At 48.7% G+C, this 22,316-nt stretch overlaps 1 protein-coding gene across 6 annotated transcripts in view; it reads right to left on the bottom strand.

The window, feature by feature from the left end:
• Window positions 1–22,316, bottom strand: part of CUX1 (cut like homeobox 1) — a 363,108-nt gene that overhangs the window by 190,544 nt on the left and 150,248 nt on the right. For all 6 annotated transcript variants that reach the window (XM_045543045.1, XM_045543046.1, XM_045543043.1 and 3 more), the window contains exon 3: window positions 1,016–1,063. In XM_045543045.1, coding sequence (XP_045399001.1) covers window positions 1,016–1,063 — 48 coding nt within the window. The remainder of the gene's footprint in view (window positions 1–1,015; window positions 1,064–22,316) is intronic.

The raw sequence follows: 22,316 nt of genomic DNA, 5'->3' as shown, positions 1-22,316 counted from the left end.
AGTGTCACCCACTTGGACCCCCAGTACCCACTGTGGGTCCACTAACAGGTAGCCCGTTGGACGTCCCAGGTGACTTGTCGCCCACGTGCCATCCGCCAGATGGCTCCGTCCTTCTCTGGAAGGATCCGTTAGAAACCACTTCCTCATACTGAGCCCAAATTCGGTCTTTGTAGCTTCTGCCTGACGCTCTGTGTTTCAAGCCTTGGATCAAGTGACATTCCTCCCCCCTACCCCAGCCTCTGTCAAAGCAGGCTGCTGGCTCAGTCCTTCCCTCATTGACGCCTCAGGGTAGTGGCAGCCCCAGGCCAGCCCGGGGGGGAAAAGGTGGCTCCCTTGAGGGGTTCTTGAGCTCCCACAGGCTGTGGCCTGAACAACCTCAGTCCACCGCGGGAAGTGCAACCACACGGGTCCTTCTCCCCTGAATCTACTGCACTTTTTTCTTTTTAATTTTTTTTTTTTTTTTTGAGACAGAGTCTGGCTCTGTTGCCCAGGTTAGAGTGCCGTGGTGTCAGCCTAGCTCACAGCAACCTCAAACTCTTGGGCTTAAGCAATCCTACTGCCTCAGCCTCCTAAGTAGCTGGGACTACAGGCATGGGCCACCATTCCCGGCTAATTTTTTTCTACATATATTTTTAGTTGTCCAGATCATTTCTTTCTATTTTTAGTTGAGACAGGGTCTCGCTCTTGTTCAGGCTGGTCTCGAACTCCTGAGCTCAATCTGCCCGCCTCGGCCTCCCAGAGTGCTAGGATTACAGGCGTGAGCCACCGCACCCGGCTTACTGCACTTTTTATACTGCAAATCTGGCTTCCCTTTCCGGGAAGGCTTTAACTGAGGACCCAGTAGAAAATTCACATCGCAGAGCACAAAATCTGCACGGCGCTGGGTCAGAGCAGCCACGAAGGCTCCACCTGGGTGAGTGCCTTCTGCCCACGGCATTTATTTGATGTGAATAAAAAGAACGACCGATTAACTACCAAGGGAGGCTCGGGATATAAAATAAGTATAAATGCTTACCTCCCCTTGGAAGCTCTTCAGCAGCGGCGCTACCTGCTTGCGCAAATCCTGGAGCAAGAGGGTGGGTCAGGAAACAGCCGTTTGAGAAGGAGAGAGAAGGGAAACATTGGTTAAGGCTTCCTAAAGGCAGCTTCGCTGATGATCATTACACACAGCAATCCTGGTACCTCTCCTGTCCCTCCATCCCTAAAAACACCAATGACGCCACCTGGCACGCCAGGATTCAAACCGGCTTCCTTGAGAACACAACTAGGCCTTATTTCTACTAAATCCTGGTTATACGGACCTCATTTTGAACGTGCTACGGACTGAAGCTTTTGCTGATGTCAGTGAAGTGAGATAACTTGCTTAGAATAAAATATGTCATAATGTAGGTTTGGTTGTTGTTTTTACACAAAATGGATTTGGGCCACCTCGCTGTTTTAGCTGCTATTTTTGTGAACTGTTAATGGGAGATATGGCCTGTGTTGAATCCGTATCTGATAAAGTCACTGGAAATTTCATCTCAAGCCATCAGTACCTGTTTTGTAATGTTCTGACATCCTATAGGTATGTGTGTATGATCTCCTTGAGAGCATTTTATTTAAAATGAAGTAATGGAGAAAGTGTTTCGAATACTGCAAAAAGACCCAAATACAGCAACTCTGTCTTTACTAAGGGTTTAGGCTAGTAGCTGTTTTTCTAAGCATTGTCTATGTGCCAGGTCAGATTTAATAGGTCTGGGACAAGGCCTGGCCATGTATAAAAATGGTTTAAGTCCCCAGGCCGACCCTGATGCACACACCCAATTGAATCTGACTAATATTGGTAATGACGGACATGTACCCATCAAACCATAGTATTATTTCAGAAAAATACACCCAAGGCTACAGGAGACTGTAAGAGGAAGGAGATGAGCAATTTCGCAGAGGATGTGGCACGAGAGCGTGGCAGACAGGCAGGACTCCCACAGGTTCAAACAGGACAGGGCCGCAGCACTCTGTCCTCGGGCACATCTGTGTATCCCTGCCTTGAATCCCCAAGAACAGCTGCCACCAAATGCCCGAATGCTACTGGGCAAATGACCGTCGGGAATTCTCTCCAGAGCTCCTGGGTCAGAATAGGGAGGAGTAGGGGCCGGGTGGAAGTTCAGAATACAGGAGGGAGCGGGCACAGCAGGGCAGCCCTGATCCCAAATTCTGGCTCAGCCACTCCCTAACTGTGGGGACACAGGAAGTCACCTCCTTCCTGAGCCTCTGCCCCTATCTCTAATGTGCTTAAGGATAATCATGGCTTCCTGGTAGGAGAAGGAATAAAAATGTGATTAACACATTAACTGCCATGTAAGTTGTATTTAACTCACACTAGTTTTGAGCCCGGGGCATCATGAAGCACATGTAACTCACGTCTCTTTACCTTGGGAGCTGCGTGAACTATTTTTCAAGTTGCATATAACTCACTCACGGAAACCAGTAAAAAATAACAAAGTTTTCATTAAATTAGAAAGGATCACTTTGTTTTCAAAGTTTTTATTCTATTTTCATAGCAAAACACGGTTGCCCCATGGAAAAAAATTTCATTCTAGTGTGGCAGTGAATGTGTTAACGTGGGTTGCACGGTTCCTGGCACATAGTGAGCGCTCAATGACTTTTACTCCTGGGGACCACAGAAGGCAGAATGACACCGAGATTGTCGAGCATCACATGAAAGCGTGTGAGGAGAGAACTCCAGCACCCCAGAGGGGGTGGGGGAAGGACCCCTCGGCCTCTCCCTTCCCTGGGATGCTGCAGGTCTCTAAGTAGCCTGCCCCGGCCTGCTCTGCCCCCGTGGAGAGCCGCCCTGGCCAGCAGCTCCTGCACACGGGCCCTCTTGGCAAGAGACTGACAGGCAGCATTTTGTATTCCTTTAGCCAAACACCTAAATCAAAGGCCCCTCCATCCTAAGCTCCCCCAAACCAGCTCACTCACCTCACTCAAGACCCTGCAGGCCCTTAGGGAGAATGGTTCTGGGCATTTTGTGTGAGCCAGTGCTCTTTGGGGTTTGAACCTGAACCTGAACTTTTTGGGGTCATGAAACCTAGGAATCTGAGGAAAGCTACCCCTTCCCCTCAGGGATAAAACTCCGCAAACTGTTTCTTCGGGGCCTCCCTGCGGCCTATCCAGAGACTAAGGGGAGGAAATTTTGCTCTAGCCTATGCTATGCAATACCATGGCCACCAGCGCATGTGGCTCTTTATATTTAAATGTAACTCAATGAAAATTAAATACAGTTGAAACATGTGGTCACACCAGCTACATTTCAAACTCCCAGTAGCTACATGAGGCTGGTGGCTACTGCTTGGGACAGCACAGGAATGAACGTTTCCAGCATCACAGAGTGAACAGCTGGTCAGTTCTGTACCGTAAGTCCTTTGCCAAAATGTAACCAGCCCGAGTTATTTCATATTGTAACCCTGAAAAACAGTTGGTCAAGAAGCATCACAATCTCTCTTTTAATTATACATTTTTCTAAAGGATCCTAAACATGATGATAACTATTTTGTTGCAGAAATCAATATTTTTTGTTCCTCCAGTGGATGATGTTCTATATTTTCACAGCAAGTTCACACAAAAAACAATCAAACTCTTTCCCAATCTCTTCTTAAATAAATGAGGCTATCTGTGGCGGGCACAATAACGGTCCCCCCGAAAGATGTCCACGTCCTAATCCCTGGAACCTGTGACCACATTAGGTTAAACAGTGAAAGGGCCTTTGCAGATGGGATTACGTTAGGGATCGGGAGTTGGGAGATCATCCCGGATTATCCAGGTGGGCCGCGGTGACACAGCAGCGGTCCCTAGAGGGAGGCATCAGGGTCAGAGTCAGAGGAGGAGATTCGAGAACAGAAGCAGAGGCCGGGATGCCGCTGGGAACAGCAGGGAACATTCTCTCTCGGAGCTTCTCCCAGGACACGACTCTGGCTGATACCTTGACTCCAGCCCGGCAAACCCCACTCTGGACTCCCGACCCGCAGCGTGGGCAGAGGATACATTTCTGTTGTTTTAAACCTCCAAGTCCGCGGTCATTTGCTGCGGCAGCAATAGGGAACCAGCACACTACCTTGCTTCACCTACTGCACTTTTCAGAAAGACAGAGGACTAAATACAACACTGGAAGGGAAATGAGGAGAAAGAGGATGAAAAGGGCGAAGAATGACGGAAGAATGACGGAAGAATGATGTCTGCGCGAGCCCAGCCGGGGCCAGTGTGAAGTCTACGTTTTAATCCTGAAGAATAAGCCACCTGTGGGCAGCACAGGAAGGATGCGGGATGCGGGAGGCGCAAGTAAGCGCCCTGTGTGTGCCTGGGGGGCACAGGGGCATGGAGCAGGGGAGAGTGGGGACAGAACCTTCCAGATGCTCTGGGAGGGTGGCCCATTCCCCTCCCCAAGGCAAGAACAAACCGGCAGGATGATCACACCAAGGTACTTCTGCCACAAACTACAAACACAGGATGATGGCTGGCGTTTGTTTATTGTTTGTTTTCCAAAAAGGCTGGCTTTGTATGAAGGCAACTTGTTAATGAGGCATCGCTGTGTTATCCAGTGCTCTCCCCACCCAGCAGGTGCCAAGGCAGGCGCCAGGGGCTGCAGAAGAGACAGACCAGCCTGCGCCGAGTTGGTGCTGGCAGAGTGCACAGCGCGGAGGCCCAGCGGACACAGGGTTGTCTCTGTTCTAAAAACAGACACGTGCAGTGAATCTTCCTTTCAAACTGGAAAAGGCTGCAAACTCATATTAATCTTATTTTTAAAAATAAGACATGAAAAATTCAAGGAAAATAACCTCAATGGAATAGTTGTCTTCCAATTGTCAGTGAAAACCGTGGCTCCTTCCAATCCTGGGCTTTGGGACAGGCCCTTTGCTGTGCAGGGAACTGTGCCTGAGCCCCCAGGCCACCTCGGGAGGGCTGGGAGCTGCTGCTCCTGCCCCACCCCAGACTGGAGCATGCCCTGGGGCTGGGCCTTGGGCTAGTAACAACTGATGGCCCCTGAGCTCTTGAAAGGGGACCTCTAGGCCTTCCAATGTGCCCTGCACTGGGGATTGCAGAACTGGAAGCAGCCAGCCCTGCACGTCCCACCTAGAGCTCCGTAAACGTGGGTGTGGATATGGCCAGGAGTGCATCCTCTTCCCTGACACGCTGGGGGCTGCTGTCCAGTGCACACCAGGCCCCATGTCCTCTTCCCTCCCCCACCTTCCTGCCAACCCCACCCCATGGTAGCCCAAGCTCCACCCTGTGCAGCAGGGAGGGCTGCAGGTGTGGCCTGTGGCCTGGTGCCAAAAGACCGACTGGAGCCATCCATGGGGAAGTGCTGCCAAGAGAGTGGGCGTGACCTGGGGCTGCATCTGTGAGTGTTTGCCTCTGTCACCTCCCTGCCTATGAGGGGCCTGGCACACGGGGGGCCTCAAAAGACATAGGATGGGTGCATGAGGGAATACATGAAAGAATGGATGAACAGTCTCTCAAAGTGTGTTAAGAACCGGCAAGTGGGAGATGGCCCTTGGGGCTGGGGGCCATGTTCCAGGACAGCTCTGTCCAACAAAGACACCGTGCCAGCCACATATGTAACTTAAATTGTTCTAGCAGCTATATTAGAAAAGCTAAAAAGAAACAGATGAAATTAATTTTAATTTCATTTAATCCAGTATGTCCCAAATCTTACCCTTTCACATGCAATCAACATAAAAGTTATTAACAAGGCATTTTACATTCTTTTTCTGGTATCAGGTCTTTGAAGTCTGGGTTGTACTGTACACCTCAGCTCATCTCTTTGGATTGGCCACATGTCGAGTGTCCCTCGGCCCCCATACCAGCTCAGGACTAAAGACACATTCACAAACCAGCAGCCTTCTGGGAGAGGGTGGAAGATGGCGAGACTCGGGGCTCACAGAGGAGGGAGCGTCAGGAGGAGGCGGCAGAGGTGAGGGTGGAGGAGACACTATTGGCTCTGGCCTCTGATGGGCCCCTTTGAACTCTGAGAGCAGCCTGCGCAGAGCTGTGGGATGGAAACCAACAGTGAGTAGGGACCTTGTGACAACTCTATGGTCCTGGGGAAGAAGAGGGCAGCCGGTAGCCAAGGTCGGGGGGGCACCGTGGGGAGAGAATCCCAGGCTGGGTCTGCTATGTGCAGAGCATAGGACTCAATCGTCACAACGACCCTGCCCACCGAAGGGACTGAGAGTGATGTGTTACAAGAAAGACGCCTGAGGCTAAGAAAGGGAAGGAAATCTGTCTAAGGTCAAGGGCTGGAAGACTTGGGATTTGAACCCAGTGCTCCCTCCAAGGCCCATGCCGCAGTGGGATTTTGTAAATGACTCATTGACCGTGGCGACCTACGTGAGCCGCCCAGACAGCAACGTGGTGGGGGCCGGGGGATGTGTGTATCACCCAAATGGCTTATAAAGGGCCTCAATTCAGGGGAAATGCGAAGTTGGATGGAGTCAGGGAACGAGGAAGCTGGCAGGGCCGAGGGATTTGCGAGCACAGCAGAGAGAAGGAAGAGCAGAGAGCTTGATGGAGAAACTCAGCGGCCTCAGGCGCAGGTGCCAGGCCGGGTGCCCCGAGCCCCAGTGCCTCTCACCAGGCATGCCCTGGGCTACGCCAACCCCACCGACCTGGCACAGGGTCAGCCTCATGAGAACACCAGCTCTGAGAAGCACCGGAGATGGCAAAATTATTTCTACATTCTATTACAGAATTTCAGGAAGGCAGAGAGCTATGCTCTCATAATGTCCTTAAATAAAGCCAACTCCTCTTAACCAACCTGCTGTATTTTAAAAATCATTCCTTTGAGCCTATTCGTGTCTCATAACAGACCTACTAAAATAACCTTTCTGATATTAAAGCTGGATGTGTTTGTACACACATGCATATTTAAAGACAGCTGAAGATGGAAAAAAGCACTATATATTCACATGCGTCATACACAAACGGATACATATGTACTTCGAGTCACCAGCCAAAAACCACTCATCCTAATTTCATTTTTGGCAGTTTGAGAAATTCCTTACCCAATTCTGCTGCCTGCAAATGTGATCCGGTTTTGTACTAAACTAAGGAGATAGATACAAAGATGCTCGATTCTGACCCAGGGGACTCTCCGTCGCTGGGCGGTGAGGACATGATATAATTTATTATCTTTTCAGAACAGAGCGCGCTTTGCCGTCCGGCAGCACCAGGAGCCGCAGACTCTGCCACTTGGGGTCCTCACGCAGACCCCTGCACCCTTTCCTACAATCGCAAACTGAAGAAAGTAGGCTTCAGGCTGATCAAAACCACGTTGAAATGAATAATTAGGTAATGAACATGTTTAAAAACGTAGCAATAACTTTGGGTTACTACACACTTAATTCAGCTATAGGTTTTTCAGTGGTGGTTTCAATTTTCTTTGATCCTGTATCCTCTCTACTGAGCAAAAAACAACAAACACCTTAATGCACAGAAAATGATGTCCTTGAGATTATTAATATCAGATGTCTGTTAGCAAAAGCCAAAATAGCCCATTTCGACCGTCTCTCCTTTGAGTACACAGCAAATAACAAGCAATGTTTACACAGAGATGCTTCTATGTGAAAACGATTTTCATCAGTCTCTAAAACCTCTGATTCACAACACACTTTTTAGGTCAAAAAACTGAACAGCAGAATGCTATTAAGGAATTTTGGGGGGTGGGGGTGGGTAATGACAATTGCTAGAGAAAACTTCAGATTTAAGAGCAAAATGGAGACAGAAACACAAAATCGTCATGCAGTGTTCAGTGGCACCGGGATGATACAAGCAGGAGTTGCAAAACACACGTTCCCTAGACCCTCTCTGGAAAGCCTCGAGCTGCCAATCCCCTGTGACATCTCTCCCGTCCCCCACTCACATGTCAAGCCAGGGTAGGGCAGGGGGCCCCACAGCCCAGAGTCACACGCCACAGACTCAGAGCTGGCGACACACCAAGCTGCTGTGCCGAGGTCCGCCTCTGTGTGCAGGAGACAGCGGCTCCTCGGTGCCGTCTATGCCGGAAGGAGAAGCAGCCCGAGAAGGGCTCAGACACCTGCATCAACCAAAGGAGGCTGGGAATGACAGGTGCATCTTCAAAGTCGTGAAATGATCTTCATTTTTAAAAGACTTGATAGTCCAGATTTTCCCAGATGTTTTACTAAGTTTTATTGTCTTTGTACTTTTATTCCACAGTAACTTAGATGAGTTTCTGGGGAACAACTCTGACTATATATAAGACTCACCATGTCTCCTGGTGGCACCTTGTCCTTTATGGTGACAGACCAGGAGTGGGGGCCTTTCTTCTTTGGTGACAACATAGTCTTTCCAAGAGCAGTGGGGGCAGCTGGGGTGGGGGCAGAACTGGGTCACTTCTGAAAGGCTGGACTCTGACTCTTGAGGAGTCACCAACAACCCCCCTGGTGTTGGAAGCAGGAACTGTTAGGGACCTGGCCCTGTGGCATCAGCAGGGGTGACCCGGCCTGTTCAGTTGTCACCTGTTTCAGACCTCATCCAGCCCAAGGTAATGCTCAGCTCCCCTCTTTCCCCTGGTCTCAGGTCCCATGTTCTTCATTGTGTTTGGGTGGTGAAGGGTCGGGACAGGGTTTAACCCTTGATATGCACTGGGCAAAAATATAAGACTGACTAGCACTTAAAACTCCAGGAAATGCTCGGGCCTGAGGAGGGGACACGTCACACACCCACCCAGACTGAAAAACATGATCTCCGAGTGAGTTTACTGACCCTCACCTTCCCTCATTACTCAGACCTAAAAGCAAGAAAACTCACACTTGAAAATGTTTTAGGTATATATTCAAAGAAAATTGTTAACGTAGCATATTTCATTAAATCCAATACCAAAAGTAAGTTGTACCACTATTTTATACTACACTGAGAAAAAATGCTGCTTTTTAAATTCTGATGGCACTGATTCTAACACTCACCCTGATTTGGAAGGTGGTCAAACATATAAAAGTGCATGTGCTGTAACTGATCAAATAGGGCACACACAAAATGAAATAAGGTTGAAAACAGTAAGTCCCCAGTTTTGTTTTTTTTTTAAATACACTATGGTAGCCTATATTTTAAGCAGGTATTACAGTTATGTTTTTTAAAAGGGTCCTTGTCTTTTAGAGATACATACTAAAATATTTATGGATAAAATACGATTTTTGCTTCAAACTGACTTATGGGGGAAGGGTAATGGGTGAGACAAGAGTGCTGATGGCTGTTACAGATGGATGATGAGAAGCAGGGACTTGTGGCCCTATTCCCCCTATCTGTGTATGTTTGAAATATAAAATGCTTTTAAAAAACACTATTTCTCTCTGAGACACACTAAGCTTTCAGCTGACTGAGCACACAGAACAGGCAAAAAGAACCATGCGTCTGGGTGAGGGACCGCCTGAGATTGTACACTAGGGACTAGGGAACTAAAACTGCCATCTTCGTCAGTCCTCCTTGAACCCTCAGAGTCCTCTGGTCCCATCTCCTGCCTGGGGCAGAGACCTTGGCAGCGTCCTGGCTGCCCTGTCCCTCCTGGGACAGTCCTGGCCATCAGAGACGTGCTTCCTGGCAGGATGAGGAGTTTTCAAGCACTGCGTGGGGAACGCTGAGGAGGGAGCAATGATGCTGTCACTGGTAACAGCTCACCTCCCTCCACTCACCCTCCCAGCCACCCCGGCTCCTCCCTAGACCGTTCCTGGGCGCCAGCTCAGCAAAGCCCTCCTGCCCGGGCCTCGCTCCTGGGGCTGCTCCAGGTCCTCACGTCCCTCTCCTATTATGGACAGTGGCTGTTTGCTAACTGTCCCAAGTCCTGGTCAGTGTCTCTAATGCCATCAGCTCCCGTGATGCACACTGTTCGCTCGTGCTGAACGAAGTCCTAGAGAAGAACGGGCTGGGATTCCAACCACAGCCACTGAAAACACCCAATACGTCTACAATACGGCTACCCCCAAATAAAGAATTCTGAAGATCTCTAAAAATACAAAACACAAATACTCAGATTCCAGATCACACAGATACTAGAGAGGGGCAATTTGAATATTTTTTAAAGAAAAATGCAAAAAAGTTCAAATTCGGAAATCGAGTTCACCATTTACAAACGTAAGAAAACACAGTAAATACAACATTAGACGTAAGTGCAGCAGTTTAACAAAACCACTTCTCTAAAAACTAACACAAATTGGTGATTTTTTTTGACCAGGATATTTCATCAGACTGAAATGGGAAGATGACCCCTTTGCTATAATTAAAGCCACAATACTGAAGACATATTGTTCAAAAGCATCGGGATACTGATTCTTCATTCTGATGTCTTCAGGATTCTAAAATATTCTAATGGCTGAATTATCCTTATCCATGATGAAAAACCTACACGGTGCACAGTATCTGAGGCTAGTCTTATCGACTATAATCAATAATCTGCCTTCTTATTGATAAGCCATCTATCTCTTCTAACAGTGACTTTTATGTATGTTTGTCTAATGTAATTTTTTAAGGTCCTGCTAGCACCAATGAGAGAATCGTCATTATCTGTGAAAGAAAAATTGCTCTTAGTATTATTTCCCTGGATGTCATTTAATATTGCTGCAATGCCTTCTTACCAACGTACACAAGAGCTCAGACCAGGTATGGAATTTTTTCAAACAGGACAATATATATTGTGTGATATACCAATCGTAGAGCTCAACTTAAAATACAGCTCAGGGGAAAAAGAAGTTTCTCTTTGTTCCGGTTCTGAAACCTTCACTTCCCACCTTATCACCTGCAGACGAATCGTGCGGCTATCAATGGGGCATCACACCTTTGGTTACTTTTACAGACGAACACGTGCTCCTTCCCATCGCTGTGACAGAAAAGGGTAATTTTCAATGGCATTTAAGCTGAAGTATTAAATAAAAAATATCTTTCTATACAACAGCAGACACTATGTCCTGGCAATTTCTCAAAGATTTTAGTTCACAGGTTTGAGAAAATTCCATTAGCTTTAATTATTTATCAGCAGTCAATTTAGATTACTGTTCTTGACCTATTTTTACAGTGTATGGGCCACCCGGCAATGAAATAAATGAATAGTCTTTTTTTACAATGGTGGATTTTCTGAAATAATAGAAATCTAGTTTAAAGAAGGAATGAAACCCCAAACATGTAATTACCACAATATATAACCCGCCACGCTGCTTTTGTAGCTGGATGAAATGCACATCTTTTTGAGTTTTTTGGTTATTAAATAAGATTATCTTGAAAGGGATAAACTCACTCATGCTGCAATTTCTTCCCATTTAAATTTCTTTGCGCCATTTAAAACATGTTCCGTGTCTTGGCAGAAAAAGTCTCTAACGCTGATGATGTGGCTCTTGCACTGTGCCCAACAAAACTGCGTGGCAGGAGGGATGGGCTTTGTGGGGCTGGAAGGGACCAGCAGCAAAGAGGAGAGGTGTGCAGAGGGTGCCCAGGCTGAGCCGCTAGGGCCAGAGAGGGGCACCCAAGTTCCTGAGCAAGAGGGAGTGTGCAAAACTCCTTTCATGGTGAAAAGTGGCATGTTTACCAAATTGGTAATGCCCGCATTTGGACCTAAGGTGATAAAGGCTGAGGATGGTGCCAAGGACACAGAAGAAAGGCAGATTCGAGAAGCACAGAGGCCACGATCTAATGGAAGACCTGGCGGCACATGGCGGCAGCTTAGTGGCATGGCATATGATAGAGTGTTCTAGAAGCCTGTGACATGATGATGGCCTCACTCTGATGCCATGGGCACGTGTGCTTGTATATTCTTGTGCCCTGCAGACCCCTCAGTGTCACCTCTAACACGGTCAACATTGGCAGACACAACACATGTACACACAAGCTCTCTGGAGTCCTCAGCTGTCAGAGACCAAAACTGAGAAATGGCTGCTCTAAGGTTTCTGGTCTCGGAGCTGAGAGCTGCGGCTGTCAGGACGGCAAGGCCGTCTGTCCACTCTGGGACCTGTGTGCAGCCTGGGAGGTGGCCTGAACAGCACAGCCAGCTGCCCCCACCCAGGGGGGCGTGCATGCGCCAGCTGTCACAGCCTGGCTGGCATCCACCCCGCCCGACCCCCACAGCCGCGTGTCCTGGGCCAGCCCACCTGGCACAGGGACTTCCTGCAGGGCTCTTGGTGGCCAGGGGACAAGCAGTGGCAAAGGGGAGGAGGAAACCTCAGGAAATCACCCTTTGAGCAATTCTCTTAAATTAAGTCTGATTTGCCTTTAGGTCTGATTTCAAAATATTCTCCCATGTTGCTTTCTGAATAACTGCTCATGTCTAACCCTCTAGTTCTATTTCAGAGCTTTGAAAATATTGCTGTGATTTGTTGACATATCTATATATCAATAGATTTTGAGTATGTCAGAGAGAAACCACATTATCCATATATTTTAATTTATTAAAAAACCATTTGAGCACTTACTACGTGCAGTGAATGAGAGAATCATGGTCCCTACCCTCCTAGGTAGGTCCGTCCTAACAAGAGTGGTGACCCAGGTCTGGATTTCTGGTGGACTATTGAGGGGGTGCACATACCTCAACTCTACTCGTGGAGCTTCTGCTGGTGCCAGGCAGATGCTCAGTGAATACTTGTGGATTGAACAAACGAACAAAGAGATGCTCTTCCCAGACTCCTCACCAAGCTAACCCTTACCGGGCACTGCTGCAGAGTGGATTCATGTGCCAGACAGGGGGTGGGCCCCAAAGGCACCTTTTTACCCTGGGACTCTCTGAAGCCAACCAGGAAGTGTGACTCCTACTTTCACCAGACATAGCCACTGTGCGCTTTATTCCAGATCTTAGGCCCTGCTAACATTTAGACAAATGGGCTACTTAAAATTAGGACGCAGGTTTAAATCCTCAACAATCTATCCGTAAGAATAATAAGAGATGTAGGCAGAGATTGTGCACAATGTTTAGCAGACCTGGCCCGGGATAGCAGGCAGGGCTCTGCTGACGAAGGGGCACCTGGGCCCAGACCTGGGTGGGGGAGTAGGGGCTAAATGGGGATAAGAGGAGCCACAAACTATAAAATGTGTTTACAGTCTGACCCCAACATTACCAAAATGAATAAACATACACATATGCGTTTGGAAAAGAATGCCAAGAACGACATCAGTGTGAAATGGTAGATATCTCTAATCGTATGGAATTATGGTTTATTTTTCATTTGTCTTTAAACAAATTGTATCCTTTCAACATCAAAAGCAATCTTTTGAAAACTCAGCATGGGAAGCAAGTGATATTTTTTAAAAAGTAAAAGGACTTCTTAAGGCTTAAAGAGCACAGGGTGACGTGCCCTGTTGTTCCTCATGGGCGGAATCTGCAGGCATGGGCACGGTGGCCAGGCGTCACCCCAGGCTGTGCACGCCCCTCAAAGGAAGCACACGCCGCACCCACTAACGCACAGCCACACCGTACGTATTTCTCCAAAGTGGAATTATTTATAAGTACAATGGGTGTTAATAGGAGGCCTACTGGTCCATGATGTGTTTTACATTTTTTTCATTTACATAAAACACTACGGTTGGTTGGGGGTAAACCATGCTACAAAATGGTACGTACTGCATAATCCTAATTGTTTTAAAATATGTAATATTTATGAGCAAGAAGAGATAAGAAAGACCTAATGCAACACGCTAACACACTCATGTCTAGAATTACAGGTGATTTATTACTATTAGTACCTTCTTCTATATGCTTTACACCACACACAAATTTCTATAATGAACATCAATACCTTTCACAGGCACAGATCTCAGAGAATATGGGGGAGACTTAAAACGTCATCTCACACTAACACGCAAGGGGCAGAGACAGCCACATAGCCCCCCGTGTGAGCCAGGGGTTTCCCTGGACCATAGACAGGAGATGCCGGTACTCCGGAGACAAAGCACCAACAGGGAGACACACAGGACTTAAAATCAGATGTACCCCTTTCCCAGTTCTCGTCTCGGTTTTGTTTCCTCGCCTGAATACCTTACTTCGAGTTTATTCGTAATTTGTGTGCAGCTAGCTTACCTAAAATTAAGCAGCATGAGAAAGATATCCTTTCGTCTTAGCTTAATAATCAGAACATATTGTTTATTAATATTTACTAGCTTGGCAGAGCTGCTCAGAGGAATAATTAATAATGAACGCCGGGCAAATCTACTTGTAGACACAAAACATGCTACACACGCTTTCCCAGACACACAAACGGAAATAGAGGCAGGATCCTAACAAGGTGCCTAGTGACCCACATGCAACCAGAAAGTCACACAGACATGGGATCTAAACCAGGACCTCACAATTTTTACTTATCTTTTTTGGGGGGAGGGGGAGCGGGGGGAGGATCTACTACAGAGCCACTGGCATAGGAAATGCAGATCAAAATTACTTAATTTCTAAATGGAATTATTTATACCGTATGGATGGAAACCAAGTCTAAGAAACATATGTAACTCAGTGGGCAACTAGGGAATTTAAAGCTTTGAAAGCAGATTTTTATGTTTAAGGATGCTCAGAGGCTTCCCAGTGGATTACCTCGACCTAGCAAGTCAGGAGAAACAAAAGGTTCCCGGGCAAAAAAAGGCTTCCAAGCCCTCCTGGCTGCAGCACGCTGCTAGGAAAGGGACCCAGCTTCACTCCGCCAAAGAAAGTCCATTTGATGGCACCAAAGAAGCACCTCCTTAGTTTCATCTGGTTTTATCCAGCAGGTCCCAGCCCTCAGAGACCCCGAGGTCTCTGCACAGCTTGGAGAGTGTGCCTAAAAAGAAGTCTTCGAGGTATTAACCTGTCTGCCCGGCTCTGCAGTTCCTAAGGACGCATGCCATTCAGCATGAGCACACCTCCTGGGAAATTCTGGGCAGGAACGGTGGCTATGTCGTGGGAGTGAGCAGTGTACTGAGTGTCCCTGACCCCTGTCCTTTGAGATGCCATAAATGTGGCTTCCAAAGGCAAGTCTAAGAGCCACCCACTGCGAAAGCCATAGGAGTTGGCATTTTCTGTGCCTGGCACCCGGGGCAGTACCAGGGAGCTGGACAGCAAGAACCAGACACAGCTTGGAAGCTGCTGGACTTGAAGGGAACACACGGCTTGGTACTCATCTTGCACCCTGTCCCTGCACGTGGAGCCATGGATCACACCCAGCTCAATAACAGATTAAAATGAGAAGAGCTTGCATATGAGTCCATCAGTCAAAAAGGCACAGACTCCTTATTTCTGCAGTAGGAGAGAGAGTGACCAGCCTCAGAAAACACATCGTACATGTAAACCTGGGTCTATGGAAAACAGCTAACGCTTTGAGAACTATTAAGTGTTTTGGTAAACAAATGGCTTTAAAATACTTTCTTGGGATTCCTCTGGCCATCTTTCTCAGGCCTGTTACTAAATAGTAACTTTTACCCAGTCCTGGAATTTTCTTTTGAATACACAGCATAGCTTCCTTGTAGTGAAACAACTTAGGAAAGAAATACAGTTTAAGACATTCTATATCTCTTGGCTGGAGCCGCTGGCCCTGCTAGATGAATCATGGAGAAGTCCATAAATGTCGAGAGCATTAGCACAGACTTTTCTTTTATTACCATATATGGCAAATATAGATCTATTTATCTCTAACCATCTAGGCTTTAGCTGTAGCAATTTTCCTACCTTACTCTCTTTCTCAAAAATTTTTCTTGAGCTATGACTTAGCCACACAAGACACCACACCCAACGACAGTAATGACATTCATAACCCTGGGCCGGTTTTGTTTTTTTTCCGGGAGCATGGCAGAAATGTTTACATTGGTAGGTATTTGAGATAGGTCAAAGTACCCAGCTATTTACATTCTTGCTACATCTTAGGTGAACAACACAGGGCTACAAGGATTTCTGCAGGAATTTCACCTGAACAAGCTTCTTCCCCCAAGGAATCCTGTGTTTCTTATCATACGTTCAGAAATTGGCTGGAAAACAGTGGTCGGTGTGGATTCTTTTTGATATATTCCTTCAAGAGATAAATACTGAAAATATTTTCAGGCTTCTAAAAGCTGACGGCTGGGAAATTCCACGAATGGCTAAGACAATTTCAGAATTCTCTGCGGGAACACTTATCGCATTCATTCATTTATTCATCTGTACCAAGAGATGAAGATGCAAAGGTACAACGGTGAACAGTCCCAGGCCTGCCCCGCCCCCAGGACACAGAGGGGACACCAAACACACAGGTCCACACCTGCTGGGGGCAGCCAGAGCCATTTCCTTTGCAAGTCCCCATGGCACCTTAAGGGAGTCCAGCCAGAGAGGATATAGGGGAAAGTACAATTATCGGTCTATCTTTTGCTTTTATTTTTATATTCCCCCATGACAACTGCATTATTTTTATATTCCCCCATGACAACTGCAAAATCTTCAGCCACTACCTTTAAGAGCTACTGAAGGCCCACAGGGCAAGTGAAGAACCTGGCTGTACAGTGCGTGGCCCAACATTCAGCTGTCCAACCTGAGATGTCCGTCACTCCACTCAGGTAAGTGCCACAACCTGACATGCTCCACAGAGGGCTCCTGGGGACTCTATGGAAAAGGCGTGTCTGTTGGGAACGTTTGTATACCTGGAAGACCACTGGAAGGTCTGTTTGTAAGAGCAAATAATGTAAAATCAACAATATGGCAATCTGTTCTTAAAAACTTAACTGGGTGAAATTACTTTAGAATATCCTTTACAAGAGTCCTTTCTGTAGTCTAAAATTACCTGGAAAAAAATATTTTTAGCAAATTCAAGTGTCTAGGTAAAATAATAAAAATCCCCTCCCCACCCCCAAAATGAGGGGGTATATATACCTCAGTGTCCTGACCAGCTGGATGCCAAGCCATGTGATAGTTCTCTTACACAGAGAGGGAGTTAACAAAAAAAGGCAGGAGAGGCTGCGTTCGTCTCCAAAATCCCATCGCTAGCCTAGGAGAACGGCAAACCTGACCAGAAAGTCATTTCTTGGTGGTCTTAGGAAAAAAAGGGCTTTAGGGGCTGAGTGGCTTCTGCCAGGCAGAGGATCAAAAAATCAGAATGTGTCTTTCTCCAAATGTCCCCTGCACTCCACATGCTGGACTTGGCCGAGATTGGAGCGTCACCCTGTCGTGATTCTTAATTCGTCACGTGAAGCTCTTATCGGATCCTACTGATATGGGGGGAGGAGCAGGAGACTCGAGGGCAGCATGGATACACTCTACAGCGATACATTCAGAGGGGGCTTCTTCCAAACACACAGACCTTCTGAGGGGTTGTAGAAAGAAAGTTTGATAATGAAAATGCAATTTTATTTTTATACAATTAATCCACGCTTTGGGTTGAGCAACAGAGCAAGACCCAGCATCCTTCAGAGCAGTCCCAGACCAGCAAAGCACTGGCGCTCACACGCACGGCCCTCGGAGCTCCATCAGCAATTTACCTGACCCTCTTTTAGACTCTCTTCATCATTTAAATACTAAATATAGTTTATATGCATACTCACATAAATACGCATATATACACCTTAAATATGCACGTATGCAAACAAGTGAACAGACAGTTCCATCTCTACTTATTTCCTTCTCCCTGCAGACTACAAGCTACAGGTGTGAACATCACCTGTGTGTGGCCTGATATGAAACAGAGGCCGAATAACTGCAGTACATGACAAAGATTTGAGAAATGCTATGCACGGTTCAGTCACTCAGTAACTCTCCCTTTCTTATGTAAGCACACATGCAAGTCCTTCCTGCAGAAAAATCCCAGTTTACCTGAATTTAAATCCTAGCTCTTGCATTTAACAGCTGTGTGAAATTATGCCACTTATTGAATTTTCACCTTTCAGTTTTCTCTCCCATTAGGACTGATGTTATTTGCCTTCTAAAGGCCCCTCTCTGATGATCAGAGAGGGTTTGGCACACGGGAGGCACCCGGCAAATATTTTTGAATGAATGAATGAACACAGTAGGCACTCAATGTGGCTGTTATGCCGATGACAGTGATGACAACAACCACCAAACATTATCCTCTTCCCACATCTGCACCACGCAGAGTCCCCTGAGCCTCCCTGTCTTTTACCCCTCTGGTCTGCAAAGTGCTTCTTTGTCACAGGTGGGTATGCAGGCAGTCTGACCCTGAGTGACCGCAAGTTTCTCTCAGACGGGACGCAGTGGTCACTTCTTCCCAAGCACTTAGTCGTGGGCCTGGTATTTACCAGGAACTCACTAGAACCTGCTGACTTCGGGCAGCCAGAGGGCTCTTCCCAAACAGAAGCTTCCAGAGGCGATCTCTGCCTGCTAGCTTGTGACCAGGGAAGTTGCGTTAAAATGTCACCACTTTCCTTCTTTTCCCAGCTGGATCTGGGACTGACTTCACACACCCATCCCATGGGCACGTAGCATTTTTATCTCAGGGAGCCCAGCAGGGGCTGCAAGGGAAGCCACTGGCTCCGATTTTTTTAAGAAGTTCGCGGTTCTGAGAGGTCAGACCGACCTTCCGTCTCCAAGCTCCCCATGTGAGCTGGAGAGTCTCTCTCTCTCTGTTTTAACATGTACCAGGGAGAGATTAAGCTAAGTGAGGCATGCCGTTCACGAAGGCTCACTGAAATTATGCTGCTAATCTTTTAAACAGCAAGAACATTATGCAACACAAAAGGAATTTTAGTAATTCTAAAGCTTTTACCCAACTGAGAAAGTTTAAATTTACAGAAACATGCACTAGAGATAAAGAAACTTAAGGCGGTTGGCCCACCTGTCTGCCACCTCTGGCGGAGAAGTACTAAGATGCTGAAGGCAAGAGAAGTCGGAGGGTGGGCCGAGGGCAGAGGGCCAGGGTTCGAGCCCTGGCTTGGGTCTGAATTCACCTGAATCGCTGCCCTTGCAGAAGAGGCTTGGCCCCCTGGTCTGCACTAAGCGATTCCTTTGGTCCTCTCAGATCTGAGCGGCTCTGCAGCCCCCACAGCCTTTTTGTTGCATGTGCATTAGGGGCCTACCCTAGCCAGGTCAGGGGTGTGACCTGACCACATCCCTGGAGGGGTCCTAAGAGCATCATTCATTCGGCCAGGACTATGACAGTCCCTGCACGCAGCTAGCTCGCGGATGCTCCTGAACAACCCGTCAGGCGTGTAGAATTATCCTCCTTGTGTAAATAGGGAATGTGCGGCTCTGAGAGGTTGTGCATCTCACCCGAGGCCATCTGGCTGCAGTGCAAACTCGGGGGCTGGCTGGCGCCACAGCTACTACGCCACGCTGCCTCCTGAGCTGTATTTCATCTGGAACCGCCACAACTGGCAGCCCAAGCCTCTGAACGCCACAACTCAGGTTACTCACTCGGACCTGCCGGAGCACGCGTGTCCGAGTGTTCCCTCCTTTCTTTCCCCGCCGTCTGGATCTCTGACCTCACCCCTGGCGAGCCTGAGCTGCAGTGAGTGATCGAGAACCCAAGGTGCCTCGACACATGTACCTGTGCCTGCCCAGAGCAACCGAAACCCTGATAAAAGGGCCTGCGGTGCAAGCTGTGATTCACCACGACCAAACCTAGTCTCTCCTCTTGAAAAGAAAAGACATTTTGTTCACCTTAAATATGTAACTTGGTAGTTGCTAAATGTTAAGTGCCTACGTATGTCTGGTGCTACTCAAGGTTAGAGAAGGAAAGAGGCCTTGTCCCAGGTTGTGAGTCTGTGAGTCCACAGCAAAGCAGGACAGGGTGGGGACTGTCACTCACGGGTTCATTCAATGGGGGCTGAGCTCCGACCCCCCGAGAGAGCAGAGGTGGACGGGCGCATACTCTGCCCCTCAAAGTTTACGCAAGGAGAATAAAGACACACACGAGCAGCAACACAGGGCAGGGTGTGAAATGTGCCAAGAGAAGGTGCAGCTAAAACACAGTTGGGGCCCCAGGAGAGAAAACCCTTCTTGCCGGGTCAGAGAAGGATGGGAGGGGGTAGGGGGAGTGTCGCACCTGAGCTGGGCAAAGTCTGGACACAGAGGGGTGATCAGGGAGGGAGAGCTTTCTAGAAGGAGACAAGACGCAAACAGGAGGAAGAAAGAGCTGAAGGTACGCACAAGGAAGAGCCCACGAGGAGTGAGCCATGTGGCAGGGGCTGAGCCGGGCCCTGAGGGCCAGCAGGGCCGCTGGAGGGACCCAGGCATGGCCTAGGAGGCGATTGGTGGCCACCAACCTCATGAGAAGGATGCTGGGACCGGCCAGGGTCTGCCTAAGGAAGATGAATCTGAGCGCAGTTTAGTGGACGGGCAAGAGGGGAAAGCCCAGAGATGAAGACACGAGCCGCGAAATAAAAGTCTGTGCAAAGGTAATAAAACCAGCAATGGGTGGAGGCCACAGAGGGGGAAGGAAGATATTCCCAGGACTAAAATGCACAGGCCTTGGCACGGGGGCTGACGGGAAGAGGAAAGGGAGACTCGGGAGATGAAGTCAGGAGCCTGCTCCAGTCTGCGGGAGGGTGGCCCCCCAGCCAGAGAGGAAGGGCACAGGCCGGGAGGGACGGGTGGGGTGAGGAGGGGCTGTGGCCAGGGCCTTGGGACCCACTGAAAGGAAAGGGAAAGAGGACAGACGCGTTGCAGATACTAGAGGGGCAAAGGGCCTATGAGAAAGCCCAGGGCCTCAGTGGGTGTCTGACCAAGACCGAGCAGAGGGGAGGTCAGAGCGGCCGAGGTAAAGACTGCAGGGCAGGGTCCGTTCCTGGAAAAGGTCAGCAGCAAAGATCCAGGGCGATCCCGCCCAAGGCCACTCGCAGAGAGCTACAGCGGTGGGGGGAAGAGGACCATGACGGCAAAATCTAAAGGAAATACATTTCTGAGCGGAAAGTCTGGAAAATCAAAGGCTGTGCATGGCACCTCGCTCCTCTCGGGCCCAGAACCCAGCAGCTCCTGGCCCCGACACCTGGTGTGTCCAGTGGTTTATTCCACTTGCCAGTCACAAGTTGTTCTAGATTAAATCACTTAGTTTCCGAGTATGAAGGAACAAACCCATTTACTGAGAGCCTCATTCTCCTTGGGGAAGACAAACTATCCTATCTGGATTCTAACAGCGACAGGCATCCAGAGCTCTCCTTTGAGGGAACGGCGTGGTGCGGTCAGCGCTTCAACATTCAAACAAGGCTGCTCTGTTTAAACGGTACCTAGATGATCAGCCTGTGACCAGCTGGAGGCTCCAGCCCGAAGGAGACTGGCGTCCATGCCAGTCAACCCTGCAGCCCCTTCCTCTCCCTTCCCAGCTTAAAAGGAGGGAGACCCTGCAGCGAAACATCAGGGGGCTTTCCTTCCAAAGGGCCACAGCCCCTCCCGGGGCCATACTTCTTCCCTGTAACTAAGAACAACAGACAAACTCTGGTGGCCTTAACCGTGCACGCGAATCCTCCATCCCCTCCAAAAACAAGCCGCCTGCTCTGGCCAACCTCAGCCACGTGCCCACTTGCTCCTTTTCTCTTCAGATCCTCCAGTTTGCTCAGAGCAAAGGGTTTTAGGTAACACCTCGGGACGCCGGGGAGCTGCTCTTTCTTCAGGGAAAGGGCCTAACAGAAGCAGTAGCACTTAAGCCTCCAGAACCAAGTTCCAGAAAGGGCGTGATCCTTCCAGATTTTCCTGCACTGTTGACTGTCTCTTCAAGAGCCCCAGCCTCAGCCAGAGGGTGAGCTGGGGGTCCACAGAGGACAGAGGAGAGAGGAGAGAAGCCCAGAACCAGTGGGGCAGAGCTTTGGGAACTACCCGGGCAGGAAAACTGGCCTCATGAAGAAAGAGACCAGCAGGCCAGACTCAGGCCTTACTTGAGCACCTGCTGTATGCAAAGGTGGCTCCACAGTTGAGGGCCTGAATCAGCCTCTGCTCCTCTGAGCCTCAGGGGTGGGCAACACCGAGCTTAGAAGAGAACTACAGACTGGGAAGGCAAGAGCAGGCGGGTACCCGCAAATGGTCCAAAATAATGTTTCTAGAAGAAACGCACACACTGGACACAGGGCGGCAGACCTGGGGCCCAGCACATGCTGCAGGGCAGTCAGGCTTGGTGACGAGAGACCAGTGACATCAGCCTGTGCTGGAAAAGGATCAGAGGAAGATTTTTTTCATGCATCTGTGGAGTTTTCCTAGAATTCCTTTCCGACTCTACGGAAAGTCACATTCCCTGTGACACAGCGAAAGCCCCGACTCCAAGGTACTTCTGGAAGATGCCTTCTGCAGGAGATGAGCAGGTGCACGAGGGCGCGGCCTGCAGGACCTGCCTGCACAGGGACAGGGGATCCCACCCAGGGCCGGCAGCTGCGCCAGACGGCCACGTCCAGCCAGCCGCCGCGACTTTCACCGCCCATGAGCT

Source organism: Lemur catta, chromosome 2 (genome assembly GCF_020740605.2).
Source record: "Lemur catta isolate mLemCat1 chromosome 2, mLemCat1.pri, whole genome shotgun sequence".
NCBI classification, from domain to species: domain Eukaryota; kingdom Metazoa; phylum Chordata; class Mammalia; order Primates; family Lemuridae; genus Lemur; species Lemur catta.
Note: the sequence above shows the minus strand (reverse complement) of the source record. Positions and strands in the feature narration are given on the sequence as shown.